Source organism: Mobula hypostoma, chromosome 15 (genome assembly GCF_963921235.1).
Source record: "Mobula hypostoma chromosome 15, sMobHyp1.1, whole genome shotgun sequence".
In the NCBI taxonomy this organism is placed as follows: domain Eukaryota; kingdom Metazoa; phylum Chordata; class Chondrichthyes; order Myliobatiformes; family Myliobatidae; genus Mobula; species Mobula hypostoma.
This window is the reverse complement of record NC_086111.1, coordinates 45,627,884-45,646,948: the sequence shown is the minus strand read 5'-3', so window position 1 is coordinate 45,646,948 and position 19,065 is coordinate 45,627,884. Positions and strand designations below refer to the sequence as shown.

The 19,065-nt window shown below is 40.3% G+C and overlaps 1 protein-coding gene and 1 long non-coding RNA gene across 5 annotated transcripts in view; one reads left to right on the top strand and one right to left on the bottom strand.

The window, feature by feature from the left end:
* The window catches only part of adamts9 (ADAM metallopeptidase with thrombospondin type 1 motif, 9), a 266,041-nt gene that overhangs the window by 41,806 nt on the left and 205,170 nt on the right, over positions 1-19,065 (bottom strand). For 3 of the 4 annotated variants that reach the window (XM_063067960.1, XM_063067961.1, XM_063067962.1), the window contains 6 exons: positions 14,623-14,793; positions 11,341-11,541; positions 9,386-9,515; positions 9,146-9,240; positions 8,958-9,052; positions 8,716-8,849 (listed from right to left, as the gene is read on the bottom strand). In XM_063067960.1, the coding sequence (XP_062924030.1) occupies positions 8,716-8,849; positions 8,958-9,052; positions 9,146-9,240; positions 9,386-9,515; positions 11,341-11,541; positions 14,623-14,793 (826 nt within the window). Of the gene's footprint in view, positions 1-8,715; positions 8,850-8,957; positions 9,053-9,145; positions 9,241-9,385; positions 9,516-11,340; positions 11,542-14,622; positions 14,794-19,065 lie in introns of those variants that run through there. The other variant, XM_063067963.1, reaches the window with a different exon arrangement.
* Positions 1-19,065, top strand: part of LOC134356811 (uncharacterized) — a 106,661-nt gene that overhangs the window by 45,938 nt on the left and 41,658 nt on the right. The window lies entirely within an intron of this gene.

The window sequence follows — 19,065 nt, the reverse complement described above, 5'->3', positions numbered from 1 at the left end:
CTGGGGTGTGGGAGGGCTGGACTTTCGGCCGTGCCACAGCACTAATCTTGATGGTGATTCCACCAATTTGTTTGGCGCGCCAAAGCACGTCCGTGCAGGTCTCTGAAGTCTTCATCTGCTAGCAGGAGGCAGATGTCTTCTGGCATTTGCTCCAAGAAGATCTGTTCAAACAGCAAGCAAGGCTTATGGGCATCTGCCAGTGCTAGCATGTCACTCATCAGGGCTGACGGCGCACGGTTGCCCAGGCCATCCACATGCAGTAACCATGTGGCTCATTCACGGCGGGAGAGACCAAATGTGCAAATTAACAGGGCCTTGAATGCCTTGTACCTGTCTGTTGCAGGGGGCTGATGCAGAAAGTCGATAACGTGGCCCTCTGTCTCCTGGTTGAGGGCGCTCACCACGTAGTAATACCTGGTGGCGTCTGAGACAATTTGCCTGACCTGGAACTGGGCCTCTGCTTGCTCGAACCAGACCAAGGGTTGAGTGGTCCAGAAGGTTGGCTATTTAAGGGAAACTGCATTCTGCAGAGCCGCGTCGTTCATGTTGGGTCTAAATGCCGTTGGACTGTTGGGATCACCAACATAGTCAAGCTGATACGCGACGAGTGAAAGCCACACACTGAGTCGAGCAGGGTCTGGTTGAACCGTTTACTGTCTGAATCGGTGCGCGCTTAAGTAACCTGCTCCCAGCAACCCCGCCCCTTGCAGGGTGGAAGCGACATCGGCTTCCGGGCCAAGGTCTGCCCCGCACTCAGAGTCCTCTCGGTTTCCGCTGGCTGTGGACTCGCCCGCGACTGCTGGAGCTGGTTCGCTTGCTGCGTGGGCGAGCTGCCACAACCTAAAGCCAACTGGCAGGTTAACTATTCTACTCAATATTCTGTCTAATTTCATGTTCTATCTAAACTTATGCAAATTTACATGCTAAACCATGCTAGTTTTTTGACATGTAGCTGATTTGAAATTTTCCTGGCAGAATTTTGTTGATTTGATACTCTAAAGTGGAGGAATTCTGAGATTATAGCTTTGATCGTTACAGGGGTGAGATTTTCATGTGGAAGCAGAGTTTTGATGGGAAATTTAGGAATGTTTTGGAGTTTTATAGCATGTGTGTTTTTTTTTAAAATATGAACTGTTCCCAGAAGTTAGTCCAATTATAGGAATGCTGTCTTTAATAACATGTATGGAATCAACAGTGAATTGGCCATTTGGATTCAGAATTGGCTTGGCCTTAGGAGACAAAGAGTAGTGGTCAGTGGGGCTTGTCCTGACTAGAGGTCTGTGACTAGCGGTGTCCTTAAGGGATATGCACTGGGACCCTGCTGTTTTTGATACATATAAATGACCTGGATGAAAATGTAGATGGATGTATAATAAATTTGCAGATGATATGAAGAATAATAGTGTTGTAGATAGTGCAGGGTCATCTCCAGTGATGGTTCCCTGGATAAGGTATCAATGGCAGAATTCACAAGGCTACTCAGAGCCTGGGCTGCCTGCGATCGTGAATGCTTAGGGAGCACAACATCCAGATATCCACTAAGATCAACGTGTACAAGGCTGTTGTCCTCACTAGCCTCTTGTATGATTGTGATACATGGGCTGTATACAAAAGGCAACTCAAACTGCTGGAACACTTCCACAGCCTGAGATCCATTACAAGTATCCACTGACAAGATAGTATCACAAAACTGGAAGCCCTCAATGGGGCAAAGATTACTAGTATTGAAACCATGATCCTGAAGGCACAGTTCTGTTGGACCAGACATGTTGTACACATGGAGGACTCCAGACTCCCTAGGCAGATGCTCGATGGCCATTTATCATGGGGAAGCAGAAACCATGATAGACCTCGGACAAAGTATAAAGACTGTGTGAAAGTCAGTATTGCTTATTGCGGCTTGCTCTCCAGCATCTGGAATATAGGGCATGAGATAGAACTGGTTAGCCGGCCTTGGTTAAGCTTGCTTGGCTAAAGAGCAATTTAGAAGATAGGTGTCACGCAGACCTGGAGACGACCCAATGAAAGAGGAAAGCAGCAGCAACCGTGGTGCCTATGGAATCAGGACAACTCCCTTGTCCCCACTATGAACATCTATGCCTTTCAAGACTTGCCTCTACAGCCACCTTCAAACATACATCAGATGAGCTGCACAAACACAGCCGACATCAAAGGCTAAGCAACACAGGCAGCGTAGAAGATCAATAAACAATACAGCTGGATATAGTATAGATCAGGTTGGAGATATGGCAAGGAGTTTAACCTGCCAAATGTCAGGTATTGCACTTTGGGAGATCAAATGTAAAGAAACAGTTTATTGTTAAAGGCACTAGCACAGTCGTGAACGTGGAACAGGTATCCAGGAGAGTCTTTACACGGAGACAAGGTTTATGTAGATTATCCAGGAAATGGTGTGGAGCTTAGAACTGACAGTCCTAAGGAATCAGGAAACGAGGTTACACATACTAGAATTGACCAACGAACTGGCAAAGCATGGCTGTAATGCTAGAATTCTTATCCTGTGTTTGCTAATGGGAACCAGGTGTGCTGTAATTAATGGAACTAGCAATAATTGGGAATCAGCCAACAGGAATTAAGGCACTATCAGTGAGATAATAGCAAGATGGGGAATTATCAGATGGGACCATGACAGCCATAGCTCCCTGAAAGTCCTTGCACACATTGATAGGGTGGTAAAGGAGGCACGTGGCAATATTATTTTTATTAATCAAGGATCTGGATTATTAGCCATATCTGGAGTTCTGGAAGGTGTTCAAGGATTTGGAGAGGGCACCGGGAAGGTTTACCAGGATGTTGCCTGGATTAGAGGCCATGTTCTTTATGGAAATTTTGGATAAATTTGGATTGTTTTCTCTGGAGCAGCGGAGGCTGAGAGGAGATCTGATAGAGATCTATAAGAGTATGAGAGATATAGATAGTATAGATAGCCTTTAAGATGCGCGGGGGTAAGCTTAAATGAGATGTGCAAGGCAATTCTTTATTCTTTTACAGAGATTGGTGGTTACCTGTAATATGCTGCTTGGGGTGGTAGTGGAGGCAAATACAAAAGAAGCACATAAATGTGCATGGAGTGGGAGGATATAGACACAAGCCATTTTGCAAATAGTGGAGGAACTCAGCAGGTCAGCCAGCATCTATAGAGAGGAATAAAGAGTCAATGTTTTGGGCTGAGACCCTTTATCAGGACTGGAAAGGAAGGATGAAGAAACCAGTATAAGAAAGTGAGGTGAGGGGAAGGTGTATGAGCAAGAAGATGATAGGTGAAGCCAGGTGAGGAGCAAGGTAGGTGACTGGGGAAGGGGGGAATGAAATGAGAAGCTGGCAGGTGATGGGTGGAAAAGGTAAAGAAGAAGAAATCGGACAGAAAATGAGAAAGGGAAGGAGTAGGGACACGAGAAGGAGGTGATAGGAAGTTAAGAAGAGGAGAAGGGGTAGGAGAGGAGTGGGGAATGAAGAAGGAGTGTAGTGGGGGGAGGGGGAGAAAAATTGATGTTCATCCTATCAATTTGGAGGCTACCCAGACCGAATATCAGGTGTTGCCGCTCCAGCCTTTGTGTGGCCTTATCATGGCAGTAAAGGAGGCCATGGATGAACATATTGGGATGGGAATGGGGAGTGAAATAAAGTCAAGAATGGCCAGGATGAGAAACAGCTTCTTCCCTCAGGCCATTAGGCTTCTGAACTCCCTGCCACATCGCATTCAAAATGTCACTGGAATTTGTGCTATATGCTACAGTATTTAATTTGTGCACTTTACTTTATTTATTCATATTAATTCATCTGTAGATTTATTTATTATTTTCCGAAGTTATTGTGTGTTATATGTGTGCTACTATGGTGCTTTACACCCAGTCTGGAGAAACGCTGTCTCATTTGACGGTATACATGTATATAATGAAATGACAATAAACTTGATGACTTAATTTGGTTGGCCACTGAGAAATTCTCCCTGTGGATGGAGTGAAGTTCGAGCAAACTGAAAGGGCTGCTGGGTGCTAGGATGATATTCTATCTTCAGAAACATTGAGAGGTAAACAGCACAGAATGTGAAAGAAGTGCTCAACAGACTGGTAACAAGCAGAAATATGCTTAGTTTCTCAGTGAACGAAATACAGAACGTGGGTGTTAAAGTGCAAATGTTAAAGAGATGTGCCTATTTCAAGAGAAGGTATAAACCAATACCAATGCAGCCTCCTATCTAAGGAAAATGAGCCAAAGGCATATCCGAAATAGCTGAATGATTCAAATAAATTCTTGCCAAATTTAGCAATGCCCATACAAAAAGAAGTGAAATGGAGGTAGGTTTAAAAGTAGAAAAAAGGCTTTCATGTATTCCAGAGTACTACAGTGTACTAATTTGCCCATCCATTTATTTAATGAACAAAGAGTTCATCTTTTTTTGTGACTCATCACTAGACGGTTGGCACTGTGTGGAATTCCAGGGGTGTGAAAGGAGGGAACAAGTTCGTGATCTGGGAAGGTGTTCTTGATTTTAGTGGGAGGTGATCTACTCATAATGGAAAATAATTATGAGAAGAAAGCTGATTAAACCTGGGAGGCTGGAAGAAAGCAGTCCTGCTCCGCAGTGCCTCAGCAGCCCCAGAAAGATACAAATGGCCTTCAACACCATAATTAATTAATTAATTTTATTTTGCAAAACAGCATGGAATAGGCGCTTCCAGATCTTCAAGCCACACTGTCCCAGCAGCTCCACAACCCCAGTTAATCCCAACCTAATCACAGGACAATTTACAATGACCAATTAGCCTACCAGGTAGATCTTTGGACTGTTAAAAGAAACCGGAGCACTTGGGTGAAACCCATGGAGAGGATGTAGAGAGACTCTGTACAAAACGGAGTTGAATTGAACTCTGAACTCTAAAATGCCCCAAGCTGTAATGGTGTTGTCCTAACCACTATGCTAACCGTGGTGCCTGTTTCACCTCACCTCAATAACCTTTACAACTAACCTTAGAAGAAAGATAAAATCTGAGCATCAAACCTCAGTGAAATACTTAACGCAAGTTACCTCTTTCGAGAAACTGATTGATTGTACATTATCTGCAACCAACATCCCCAGCAAAACAGGAAGGGGGCATAATGAGATGAGATGAATTTGTGTTTAAGATTCTTAAAATATCTACATCTCAAACAATAAAAATTTGTGTGTCTTTAAGGTTAAAATTCTCTTCCTTATTTGTGATGAAAGATAAATGACGCAGCTGATGAACTCTGGCAGTCTGAATTTGAATAGACACTTCACAGTTTTGGTGCACTGCACATCAGCATTTAAGCAAATGTAGAGAGGGGAGAGAATAATTACCTACTTTCTACTCAGATATATACATTAATGTTTCTCTGTTAACAGCAAAATTAAAAATAATTCCAATTATGAAGAATGGAGATAAACTGAATGAAATGGTGCTATTAGGGAAAAACATATGATTTAAATCTGCTAACTGGAGCACTAACAGTGATTAATTCATTGTTCCTGACTGTGCTCATTGACTAAGAGAAAATTTAAGAGACTCTACTATTGGACTCTCAAAGCACAGAATTTGCTTAAAATGCAAACCTTATAATTAAACTTCAATGATGCTTTTCCTGCCCAGGACCTAAGACATGGAGTTATTCTATGATGGTCTATCCACTCAGCTCCTGCCCCATGAGGGGCAGTAAAATCACAATTATAATCTTGAGACTATGGTTAAGTGAACAGACTAATACCAGCATGGATTAACTATTTAGGGAGCTTCAGATTTTAAGTGAAGAAGTTAGCAACATTGGATTGCTACAAAGGCAACTCTAAACCAATAATGCCTTTCAGGAAAGGAAATGTATCCTTGTCTGGCCTATATGTGGCTCAAGATATTCATTTCAGAGTACTGGTACGAGTGAGGTCACACTTGGAGTTCTGATCTCCCTTCTTGAGAAAAGACATATTGGCTTTGGAGGTGGTTTGCAAGGTTGATTCTGGAGGGGGTTAGCCTGGGGGGCGGGGGGGGGGGTGGATCGAGTCACCTGGGAGCATACTCACTGGAATTCAGAAGAATGAGTGGGGATGTTAAAGAATAATACAAAAATTATGAAAGGGATAGATAAGATGGAGGCAGGAAAGTTTCTTCCACTGGTAGGTGAGACTAGAATGAGAAGACATAGCCTCAAGATTCTGGGGAGTAGATTTTGGATGGAGATAAGGAGGAACTGCTTTTAACAGAGAGTAGTGAATCTGTAGAATTATCTGGCCAAGGAAGCAGTAGGGTCTACCTCATTAAATATATTTAAGAGGCAGTTACATGGATCTTTGCATAGTCAGGGAATTAAGGGATATGGGGAAAAGGCAGGTGGGTTCAGCCAGATCAGCCATGGCGGAGCAGGCTTGACAGGCCAAATGACCTACTCCATAAGGCCACAAGACCATAAGACATAGGAACAAAATTCAGTCATTTGGCCAATTGAGTCTGCTCTGCCATTTCATTGTGGCTGATCCATTTTCTCTCTCAACCACATTCTCTTGCCTTCACCCCATAACCTTTCATGCCCTGACTAAACAAGAACTTATCAATCTCTGTCTCAAATACACCAAATGACCTGGCCTCCTCAGCCAGCTGTAGTAACGAATTCCATTGATTCAACACCTTCTGGCTGAAGAAATTCCTCCTCATCTCCATTCTAAATGGATGTTCCTCTGTTCTGAGACTGTGCCTCAGGTCATAGAGTCCCACACCATAGGAAACATCCTCTCTACATCCACACTATCTGGGCCTTTCAACAGTCAATAAGTTTCAATGAGATCCCTCCTCATTCTTCTAAATTCCAGTGGGTACAGGCCCAGAACCATCAAGCTCCTGCTCCTAGTTCTTATGTTCCTCTAGTGGGTGTATCCAGAACTAGAGGGCACAGTCTCAAAATTAAGGGGCAACCTTTTAGAACAGAAATAAAGAGGATTTTTTTTTAGCCCAAGAATGGTGAATCTGTGGAATACTCTGCCACAGACAGCAGCGGAGGCCACGTCCATGGGTATATTCAAAGCGGAAGTTGATAGATTGTGATTAGTCGAGGCATCAAGGGATATGGTGATAAGGCAGGTGTATGCAGTTGAATAGGATCCGGCATTAGCCATGATGAAGTAGCAGAGCAAACTCGAATGGCTGAATGGCCTAATTCTGCTCCTATGTGTTATGGTCTTATGTTCTTATGCTCTTATTTTCAGTGTTTGTCATTGCCAACGATGTCCACATCCCTAAAATAAACAGATAATCAACTCCCTCCTTGTAAGAAAAAATATTTGATTTCTGTAATCAAATGTGGTACTAGTGTTTTAGATCTAGTCTTTAGCTTATATCAACCACACACTGAGAGCAGTGAGGTGCAAATCCATCAATGTAGTCCCAATCAACAGGAATTCTGCAGATGCTGGAAATTCGAGCAACACACATCAAAGTTGCTGGTGAACGCAGCAGGCCAAGCAGCATCTATAGGAAGAGGCGCAGTCGACGTTTCAGGCCGAGACGAAGGGTCTCGGCCTGAAACGTCGACTGCGCCTCTTCCTATAGATGCTGCTTGGCCTGCTGCGTTCACCAGCAACTTTGATGTGTGTTGCTCAATGTAGTCCCAATCTAGTCTTTCATCTATCAAATATAACATCTCAGTTCTGATACAGTTTCTCAGGTTTTGATTTTATTTATATAGCAAATTTCAGATCACATTTGTAAAATGCAGAATAATGGAGTGAATCTCAGGATCATGAGAAACCCGAAGGAACTTATCTAACTATCTGCAAAGCATGACTGGGCATTCAGCCAGTTAATTCTGGCATGATGATTCTGATCCAAGGTTACTGAAATGTTACTGAAAATTCAGCATGAGAGAAGCCGGCAGAATATAGGCATATGTTTAAAGGGACTGGAAGCAGGCAGGGAAGAAATGCAAAGTGATCCAAGGGCAGCCAGAAACTCTATTCAAAGCCACACAATTGGCAATGAAATACATTTGTATGAAGTCCTGGTCGTAACATAAGGGCATAAGATACAGGAGGAGAATTAGCCCATTTGGTCTTTGAGTCTGCTCTACCATTTCATCACGGCTGATCCAATTTTTCTCACAGCCCCGATCCCCATATCCCTTCATGCCCTGACCAATCAAGAACCTATCAACCTCTGTCTTAAATATACATAAAGACCTGGCCTCCACAGCTGCTTGTGGCAAAGAATTCCACAGATTCACCACTCAATAACATGGGAAACATGGTGGCGAACAAACAATGTGCTGGAAGAACTCAGTGGGAGAGAAGAAATTTTGGGTCAAAATCCTGCACGAGGATGCATTAAAAATAAAAAGAAAGTTACAGAAATGTAACTCGGCCCGAATCGTCGACTGTACCTCTTCCTATAGATGCTGCCTGGCCTGCTGCTTTCACCAGCAACTTTTATGTGTGTTGCTTGAAATTCCAGCAACTGTAGATTTCCTCGTGTTTACAGAAATGGAATGTTGTTTTACATCTCCTGTGGATTCTTATTACCTGTTGAAGGTGGTGGTGAGGGGCCAGATTAAAAGTTTAATAAAAAATAACTATTTATTCACATTAGGTTATCTATTTCATTCCTTCTTTGGTTAGTAAGTATTTCTGTAAAACAGGAAGTTTTATCATTGACATGGCTTCATACAATAAAATCCTCATGGAAATTTACTCACTTATTATTTGCAGTGTGTTGATGTCCAGTCTAACTTTTCTAAAAGTCGAATACCCAGCGGCTAGATAATCTCTTCTGCACTGACAGTCATCCCTTCTACTTCCATTATATGGGCACTCAGCAGGATTATGCAATCTAAGCCAAACAGAATTTTAAATGTATATGTCACTTACGATAGAAAATTATTTTATTTTTCATGAGGTGAACTTGAGGTTTGAACAGCTATATTTTGCTTTTCTGTACCTGTAGCCGTAAACTTCTGAAAAATTTTCCAAATCACCCGTTGTCAGTGTAATGTACTCCCTGGGGCTGTCTGACAGCATATCGGCACAGTATATCTGAAACCAGAAATGCACAATGAAGCAAAAATAAATGGATTTAAAAAATTGAATACTCATAGTTTCTCTATTAACTCAGTTCAACTGGAATACCTTTACTTGCTTCCCTTGAATATTAAGAACATAATCACCGTCTTCGATGAATCCTTTTAATCGCTGCACATCTCTACAGCTTTCTGGAAATTCACCTACATGCAAAATATGGTTTTAATTATACTTTAGAACAAGTACTTCAGAACAAGCAAAAACAGACTCTATACATGATAATTTTCATCAGTACAAACAGAAAACAGATGGTGATGTGAAAATGGACTTAATAATCCAGATGCTTACATTTTCCATTCTGGCATGTTCTCCTCTCTTCTGGCTTAACGTCTGAACTACATGAATTGCTTAAATGTCCATCAATTGTTAAGCAGTAAACTGAGCGTTGCATGATTCCTATTCCACAAGTTGCTGAACACTTACAAGAAAATTTTAAAAAAGGAAGTAAATAGCACTAAATATAAAATCAATGTAAATCACGAAGTATAATGATTAAACAAGTATTTTCATGCAATAGAAACTGTATAAATATTCCAGTCTGATATTTATCTCCAGTTAATACTTTAACATATTTAATACTGCTGGCAAGAGGCTTTTTTGCTGTCATATCAAGGTTTAGGAGAGCAAATCATTTGACCGGCATTCAAATCTATGAAGCTTTAGTGCACAATTCTTTTTTAAAAAGGAATCAGAATAATCTTTCAGAAAGCATCAGAGATAAAATTTGGTTTGGAGAAATTTATGATAGGCACATAGAAGCATCATAATGTGGGACTTCTCATCCACTTGTAAAGAGGATTCTCCCGTGGCAATATGCAGTAGGGTGATGCGATGGCATGGTGGTTAGCAAAACGCTATTAGAGCGCCAGTGACCTGGGTTCGATTCTGCTGCTGTCTACAAACGGTTGGTACTTTCTCCCTATGACCATGTGGGTTTCCTTCGAATGCTCTGGTTTCCTCCCAAGTTCCAAAGATGTACAAGTTAGTAGGTTAATTGATCACATATGTGTAATTGGGGGGCATGGACTCATTGGGCCAGAATGCTCTATCTCTAAATAAATGTATATTACCTCACTAGTTTTTTGGTGTGAGAAAATCTCCAAAGATTATTAGGTACAAAAAATATATGTAGCTATGAAACCTTAAGCATGCAATATAAACGTTGGATACTAAGGATGGATATTATTAGAATATAGAAGCAAGGATGTAATGTTGAGGCTTTTTAAGGCACTAGTGAGGCCTCACTTGGAGCATTGTGAGCTGTTTTGGGCCCCTATCTAGGATAATAAAGGATCTGCTGACATTGGAGAGAGTTCAAAGGAGGTTCATGAAAATAAGTCTAGGATTGAATGGCTTATCATATGAGGAGTGTTTGATGGCTCCTGGCCTGTACTCACTGGAATTCAGAAGGATGAGGGGGATGGGATCTCATTGAAAATGTTGAAAGGCCTTGACAGAGAGAATATGGAGAGGATGTTTCCTTTAGCGGGGCAAGCCTAAGACCGGAAGACACAGCCTCACAATAAAGGGATATCAATTCAGAATGGAAATGAGGAGAAACTTCTTTAGCCAGAGAGTCGTGAATTTGTGGAGATCGTTGCCACAGGCGGGTGTGGAGGCCAAGTCGTTGGGTATATTTAAGACCGAGCTGATAGATTCTTGATTAGTCAGGGTGTGAAGGGATATGGGGAGAGGGCTGGACACTGGGGTTCAGAAGGAATTGGATCAGCCATGCTGAAATATCTGAGCAGACTCGATGGGTCATGTGGCCTCATTCTGCTCTTATATCTTATGGTCTCAAGGACCGGACAAGGAAATGGACTTGGAGGAGCACTTGTGCAAGAATTAAAATGTGGTTGCTTTAGGACGGAAATTCTAAACATTTATAAACTATACACATTTAAACATAGACACATGTACTTATGTTTATTGGGGAAGACTTTGCTCCTATGCATGCGTGGATGAGGTAGAGATCCAGCTATGATCATTTTGAAAGGTACAGCAGCTCAAGAGGTTGTATAGCACCCTCCTGCTTATAGTTCTTGTTCTAATCAAATTCACTGTTTTGCTGGATATATTTTAAGCAAAACCCATATGTCCTCACTATAATTCAAATAACATACCATATAAAATCCTTTCACAAAGCATTAATATAACATCAGAGCAAACAAAAAAAAACTGTTAAATTTGCATCAACTGTAAGGTCTGAACTTGTGTTCTGAAAATTTTTGAAATGAACTTACGCTTCCCCAGTTTCCAACCCGCCATGAAGCAGTAACAGGGCATTCACCGACAGAGCAGGCTCGGATGTTTGGCGGCTGTGTCCCAGGGCAGTTAGTTGTAATCTGGTGATAGTAGCCATATTCGTAGAGGTCCTTACCATTGTAAACCTCACTGCAGGAAACAAGTCTTTGTTGGTAGCCATTTCCACAAGTAACTGAGCACTGGAAATAAAGTTATACTGTTAAACTAATTTTCTATTGTAACAACGTAATGGAATGAAAGCTGCTGAGCTCTGGTTCACTCTGCTGTTAATCTCATATAAATTAATTGTATTTGACTACAGCCTTTGTGAGGCACTAAAATCAGAATGTTGAAATTGCTATTAAAATGTCATATACTGGCAGAGTGCTTCTGTCCTCCGAACACAAGTTCATCCAGGGACTAGATATGAAATTACAGTTAAAGGACAGTATGGCAGCAGAGTGTTTTGGTCATCAGGTACACCATCTCATGCCGACACAGCTTAATAGGCTCACTTTAAAGATTTTTAGCATATTGAATTTCTGATCTGCATCTCTGAAACATTATTACAGCTTTGACTTATAAATGTTTCAGCAGGAATATGCTAGAAGGCTTGGTCATTGATAAGAACTTTACTTTGAAGAAATTCAGTTAACGTACCCACCTTGTGGAAATGAAAATGCTGGCTACTGTCTCAGCCTTTGCACTGAGTGATTTCTCATCAATGATTTCAATTTGTATTCATCATATGCTCTCTTCTATTCCCTTCATCTCTACCTATGTATACATTTCCAGCTCACATTTCACAATTACACTTTGATTTTGGTATCTAATGTCACCTCATTATTCCACTCATGGAATCACAGATAAGACTATCTTTGATTACTTTTTAATTTCAGAAATTAACTTCCCTTAATTTTCTCAACTTAAAGTTAGTCTTTGAAAGTGCTGATCAGATCATCCTCAGTCTCTCATAACCACAATCCAACTAGGTCCAGGGGGCAGTCACATCTATAAAGTCATATTCTTCTTGTTTTATTGTCTTCCACTGTGTTGTAGCCAGAGAGTACCTTGTAAAGGCATCTCTCCTATGTCATCACCATTATTTCCAGACATCTGCTAATAATCTATTGTTAACTATAAACTGTTTATCATCTAAATGTAGCCCCTTGAAATAAGAGTGAAAGAACAGACATTTTCTATGTGTTGAGTTAAGTTTTTTTAAAACGTTTTTTCTTAAGTTCCAACCAAAATCTGTTTTCTTCCTACTGACTATATGTTTTGTACCTGGGGCTGAACATGGCTGTCTGTATATTTGTGGTTTTGTTTGACTCTTAACAGACCTGCATAATAATAGCACAAATAATATTTACATGCATCTCCTTAACATCATTCTGCACTTGGCTGATCGGCTGTTGAAACCTTTGTTACCACTTCATTGACCCTACAATCATTCTCATGGTGGTCTACCTGAGTTAGGATGTCATTCTATGCTGTATAACTCTATGACTCTGTGCCTTCCAATCACTTAAAATACCTGTACACCCCAACAGCACCGTCTCGAACATCCTAAAATTAATTGCTGCATTTGAATTTTGGAACACACTCCCTAATCATCACTACATGTCATTAGTTAAGATGCTCCTTTAACTGCACCTCTTTATTGATTTTTTTTTGCTTTTGTTCCCTGATATGAATGTTTGACAAGCTAATATCCTTACCAAGCACCTTAGGGTGTTGTTACTATACAGAAACCCTCATGTAAACACAGGAGCAAAGAACAAAGGTTTCCATGGCCCACCCGCCTCCTCTCTTCAATACAACACTTGTTTATTTAAACAAATGTTTGTAAAGTGTGAGATGAAGCTATTACTGAAATGAGTTTGGTAATGCAAAATCTACATTTATGTTCAACGATAGCCCAGTAGTCTTAAAGTTCATTTAAGTTCATAAAGGAAACTTGAAACTGCCAATTACATCTATTGCAGGAATGTAATAAGGCCAGCATTACATTCCAAAACTTACCAACAGGAGGCTTAGCTAAGGCAGCCACGTAGCAGTTTCCTGCTGACACATCAAGAGTACCCATTCAGTAGCCTTTTTATTAGAATAATACTCTCAATCTCTCAGACTTGTCTATTTTTGCCCTTCTATATTTTCTTGCTCTTATACAGAGAAGCACAGACAAGGCAAACGAATATACAGGCTCAGACACAGACACACACATGCATGCAAACATGAAGAATCTTGTCCCACAACCCACCACATTCAAGATCAACACAGAACTTGTAGAGGCAGCAGGAGGCTAATTGTGCCATTAAAAGTGTGGAAGTGAAATTGGTCCATTTGCATTGTTAGTAGGGAGCGTTCTGATTTTTTTTTGAGAAACTGATAAGTAAGCAGAACTTGACTTTCCTTATTGTGAGAACACCCTTACTATTTATTCATATGCTTTATATACTGTATGTAAGCAAGGTTGGAAGTTGAACTTTGTTTGCAGTGAGTGTTTTCCCACTTCCAAAGATCCTCTTGGCTCTTTGGAAAATTCTAACTAAGCAGTTCCCTGACTCACCAACTTGATGTATCATCTTTTCTCGAACTCCATTAGAACACCAGTGAAAATAGTCCCAGTATCCCAGTCCATCTTCAAAAATGTACTCCCCATCAATAGCACGACTTTAGTGAATTGGTGTCATTCAGTTTCTTTGGCTTTATTGTTTAACAGGTAGTTTTATGCTTTTGTACATAAGTAAATTAAGACATATCCTATCTATGACTTCAATAGAATGAAAAAGATGGCTGATCATACACTTTCCACTTCCACCGGCAATCAAAGTAAGGATTTCCCTGCTTTCCTATTACACAGTGGCTAAAGGTGCATTTGGTAGCACAGTGATACTCCTAAGTGAAAAACAAAACTGACTTATGGCAGTAAGAAAGCCATTGCTAAATCAGAAGGTAAATTCGTTTTAAATGACAAGTGAGTAAGGAAACGAAGTACTTTAAGAATTGAAGCCTCAAGAAATTAGTGTCCAGACTGATTCCAAGATAAAAACAGGTATTTCTTATTTGATTTTGGATACTGAGAGCAATCTAGATACTATTACATTTTCAGGGTAAAAACCCTCAACACAATTTTAGAAACTTAGCGCACTCTGCCATGAGAGATATTGATTTTTTAGAAAGTTATGCATTTTCTGATGCAGAAGATATTGCATTTAAAGCCAAATAGGGTCAAGCATTCTTTACTATTTTGCAAACTAATTTAAATATTTTTCTACCTCAGACCACTCTCCTGTAATCCAGATGTATTCACAAGGTTGATTATTGCACGGCTCCACACTTAATGGTCTTTTGCTTGCATCACATTTAATACTATGCACTTCTTCTGAATTCTGGTTGATACATGTTACTTTACGATGTCTTGTTCCGGTATCACAGGTTGCACTGCACTGCAAAGGAAGCACAAGAAAACACTTTACTTTGCTAAATTTGAACATTTTAATATCAACTGCAGAAATTAATTAGGGAGGACTTTACAGAGGGATTTCAGATTATGAAATAGCTTGATTAGGAAATACAGACTCTAGTTGCAAGTAAAATTTAAATTATAAGACTTAAATATAAGAATAATAGCAATTAAGCCAATAGGGAACCCAGGGAAGCTGCTTTGAACAGAGATTAAATTGTAAAATATAATTGTAAAAAGTCAGAGGGTATTAAATCTGTGGACTTTGTTGCCAAGAATGGCTGTGGAGGCCAAGTCATTGGGTGTATTTAAGGCAGAGATAAATAGGTTCTTGATTAGCCAGTGCATCAAAGAGTTATGGGGTGAAGGCAGAGGAGTGGGGATGACTGGAAGAATTGGATCAGCCCATGATTGAATGGCAGAGCAGACTTGATGAACCGAATAGCCTACTTCTGATCCTGTACAAGGCATTGGTGAGGCCATATTGGGAGCTTTGTGTACAGTTTTGGTCACCGAATTATAGGAAAGATGTCAACAAAATAGAGAGAGTACAGAGAAGATTTACTAGAATGTTACCTGAGTTTCATCATCTAAGTTACAAAGAAAGGTTGAACAAGTCGGGTCTTTATTCTTTAGAACGTAGAAGGTTGGTGGGGGGGGACTTGATAGAGGTATTTAAAATTATGAGGGGGATAGATAGAGTTGACGTAGATAGGCTTTTTCCATTGAAAGTGGGGGAGATTCAAACAAGAGGACATGAGTTGAGAGTTAAAGGGCAAAAGTTTAGGGGTAACATGAGGGGGAACTTTTTTACTCAGAGAGTGGTAACTGTGTGGAACGAGCTTCCAGCAGAAGTGGTTGAGGCAGGTTCGATGTTGTCGTTTAAAGTTAAAGTAGACAGTTATATGGACAGGAAAGGAATGGAGGGTTATGGGCTGAGTGCAGGTCGGTGGGACTAGGTGAGAGTAAGAGTTCGGCACGGACTAGAAGGGCTGAGATGGCCTGTTTCCATGCTGTAATTGTTATATGGTTATATCTTGTGGTCTTATGGTCTTAAAACTCAAAAACAGTTTTTATATTTGAACAATCAACCTCCTGAACTGACGTGGATAACTTCACTCATCATAACTCTGAATAGATTCAACAGACTCACTTTCTACAAATAATGTTCTCAGTATTATTACTTTTTATTTGCAGAATTCATCTTATTTTGAACATTGCTTGTTTGTTAGTCTTTTCTTATATATAGTTTTTCACAAATTTTATGGTATTTCATTATGTCCCTAAAATTGCCTGCAAGAAAACAAATCTCACTGTAGCATATGATAAAACATACATGCTTTGATAATAAATTTACTTCAATTTTTACATTGAAAAACTCTAGCAATGGGAATAGTTGAGGTACGTCAGAGAGGGAAACAAGGTAAGTATGTGATGGAGAACAGCATGGGATGAAGATGGGGTATGGTAAGGAGGGAAAGGACTGGGGGAGGCACATGTGAGCTACAAACATGGCTCTCCATGTAGAATGGCAATTTCTATGCTGCAATCTTTTCATTGTAAATTTACAAGACTGGCTTACAAGGAAACTTTTGATACATTCCTATGTCAGTTCAACAAGGCTTTAGTTTTCTGAAATAAACCTTATATAAAAGGTAAGGTTTATAGAGCTTATAGCTGATATAAGCTAATGGTTTTGTACAGAAAATTATTAAGATGAACAAATGTTCTCATAAATATTGGCCTACGTTTTGTTGTAAAATGTAAGTAATTCTGGGATTGTTGTGTATCCATAATCAAATGCTCGACTCTCAAACTTACTTGGCATTGTTTGGTGGTTTGGACTTTAACTCTGCCCATTGCTAAATACAAGCACAGATTCCAGCACTGATGCTCTGCCTTGCCAAGTTTCCATGAAGGAATCAACTCTCAAATTATGCAGCAGTTTAGATCTGATTTAGCAACCATGAGCTGAATTATTTTGATTAGGAATTCAGGCTTGCCAGAAGGAAAAATAATGCAAGCTTTTTTCTTTTCTAAACATTTCCACTTTTACATCCTCCATCTATCTATCACTCATAAGATACAGAGGCATAATTAGGCCACTCAGCCTGCTCTGATATCCCATCATGGCTGATTTCTTAACCTCATTTTTCTGTCTTCTTCCCATAACCTTTGATGCAGTACTTAGTACTTAGCAACCTCCACTTTAAATATAAGCAATGACTTAGCCTCCACAGCTGTTCAGGGCAATGAATTCAACAGATACTCCACCCTTTGGCTAACGAAATTCCTTCACATCACTGCTGTAAATGGATGTTCCTCTATTCTGAGGCCATGCCCTCTGGTCCTAGACTTACTCACTATAGAAAATATCCTCTCCACATCCAGTTTATCTAGGCATTTCAATATTCAATAGGTTTCAGTGAGATCTCTCCTGATTCTTCTAAACTCCATTGAGTACAGGCCCAGAGCCATCAAAATGCTCCTCATATATTAACCCTTTCATTTCTGGAATAATTCTCATGAACCTCCTCTGGACCCTCACCAATACCTGCACATCTTTTCTTAGATAAGGGGCCGAAACTGCTCACAATACTCCAAGTGCAGTCTGACCAAACCTTTATAAAGCCTTGTCATCACATCCTTGCTCTTGTATTCCAGTCCACTCACAATTAATGACAATATTGCATTTGCCTTTCTTATCACTGACTCACCTACAAATTAACCTTTGGGGAATCCTGCACTAGGACTCCCAAGTTCCCTTGCATCTCTGATTTTTGAATTTTCTTACCCTTTAGAAAATAGTCAACACCTTTATTCCTTCTACCGAACTGCATAACCATACACTTCCCTAGACTAAATTCCATTAGCCACTTTGTCCATTCTCCTAATCTGTCTAGGAACTCTGCAGTCTACCTGCTTGTTCAGTACTACTACACCCCACGTATCTTTGTATCATCTACATACTTGGCCAAAAAGCCATCAATTTTGTCATCCAAATTGTTGATTTTTAACATGAAAAGCAGTCCCAACACAGACCCCTGTGGAACGACACTAGTCACTGGCAGCTAACCAGCACACGCCCATTTTATTCCCACACTTTACCTAATGTGAGTCAGCCAATCTTCTATCCATGCCAGTGTATTTCCTATAATACCATGGGCTCTTATCCTGGCAAACAGACTCATGTGTGGCACCTTGTCAAAGATCTTTTGAAAATCCAAGTAAACAACATCCACTGACTCTCCTTTGTCTATTCTGCCTATTATTCTTCAAAGAATTCCAACAGATTTGTCTGGCAAGATTTCCCCGTATTGAAAGCATGCTGACTTTGGCCTACTTTATCAATTATCTCCAAGTACCCCAAAACCTCATCCATAATAATAGGCTCTAATAGCTTCCAAACCACTGAAGTCAAGCTAACTGGCCTACAATTTCCTATCTTATGCCTCTGTTCCTTCTGAAAGAGTGGAGTGACATTTGCAATTTTCCAATCCTCCGCAACCATTCCAGAGTCTAGTGATTCTTTGAAGATCATTAATAATTCCTCTATCATCTCTTTAACTACCTCTTTCAGAACCCTGGTGTGTAGTCCGACTGGTCCAGGTGAGTAATCTACCTTCAGATCTTCAGCTTCCCAATCACCTTCTCCGTAGAAATAGCAACTACACTTACATCCGGCCCCTGACACCTTTGAATTTCTGGCATACAGCTAGTGTCTTCCACAGTGAAGACTGATGCAAAATACTTATTAATTTTGTCCGCCATTTCTTTGTCCTTTATTACTACCTCTCCTATGTCATTCTGCAGTGGTCCGGTATCCATTCTCAGCTCTTTTACTCTTTATATAACTGCAAAATCTTTTGGTATCCACTTCTACATTACTGGCTAGCTTACCTTCAAATTTCATCCTTTCTCTCCTTATGGCTTTTTTAGTTGCCTTCTTTGGTTTTTAAAAGCTTCCCAATCCTCTGATTTCCCACTAAATAAAAAACTCACGGATTTAACAGGAGATTGCCTGTGCCCATTCTGTACCCATTGCTCATTACCTTCTTCCCCTGCAATTTGCTTCCATTGCCAAAGAAATGGGGCCCATCTTTTAGAAACTGTATGAAAAGCATTGACTGCTTAGTAAAACCACCAACCAAAATTGTATTTTTTAAACTTTTGTAGCTATGAGGAAAGTATTTGCTTTTCTGGTTCTACAATGGTAGTGACTTTACACTTGTCATCCCCCCCCCCACCAAATTTC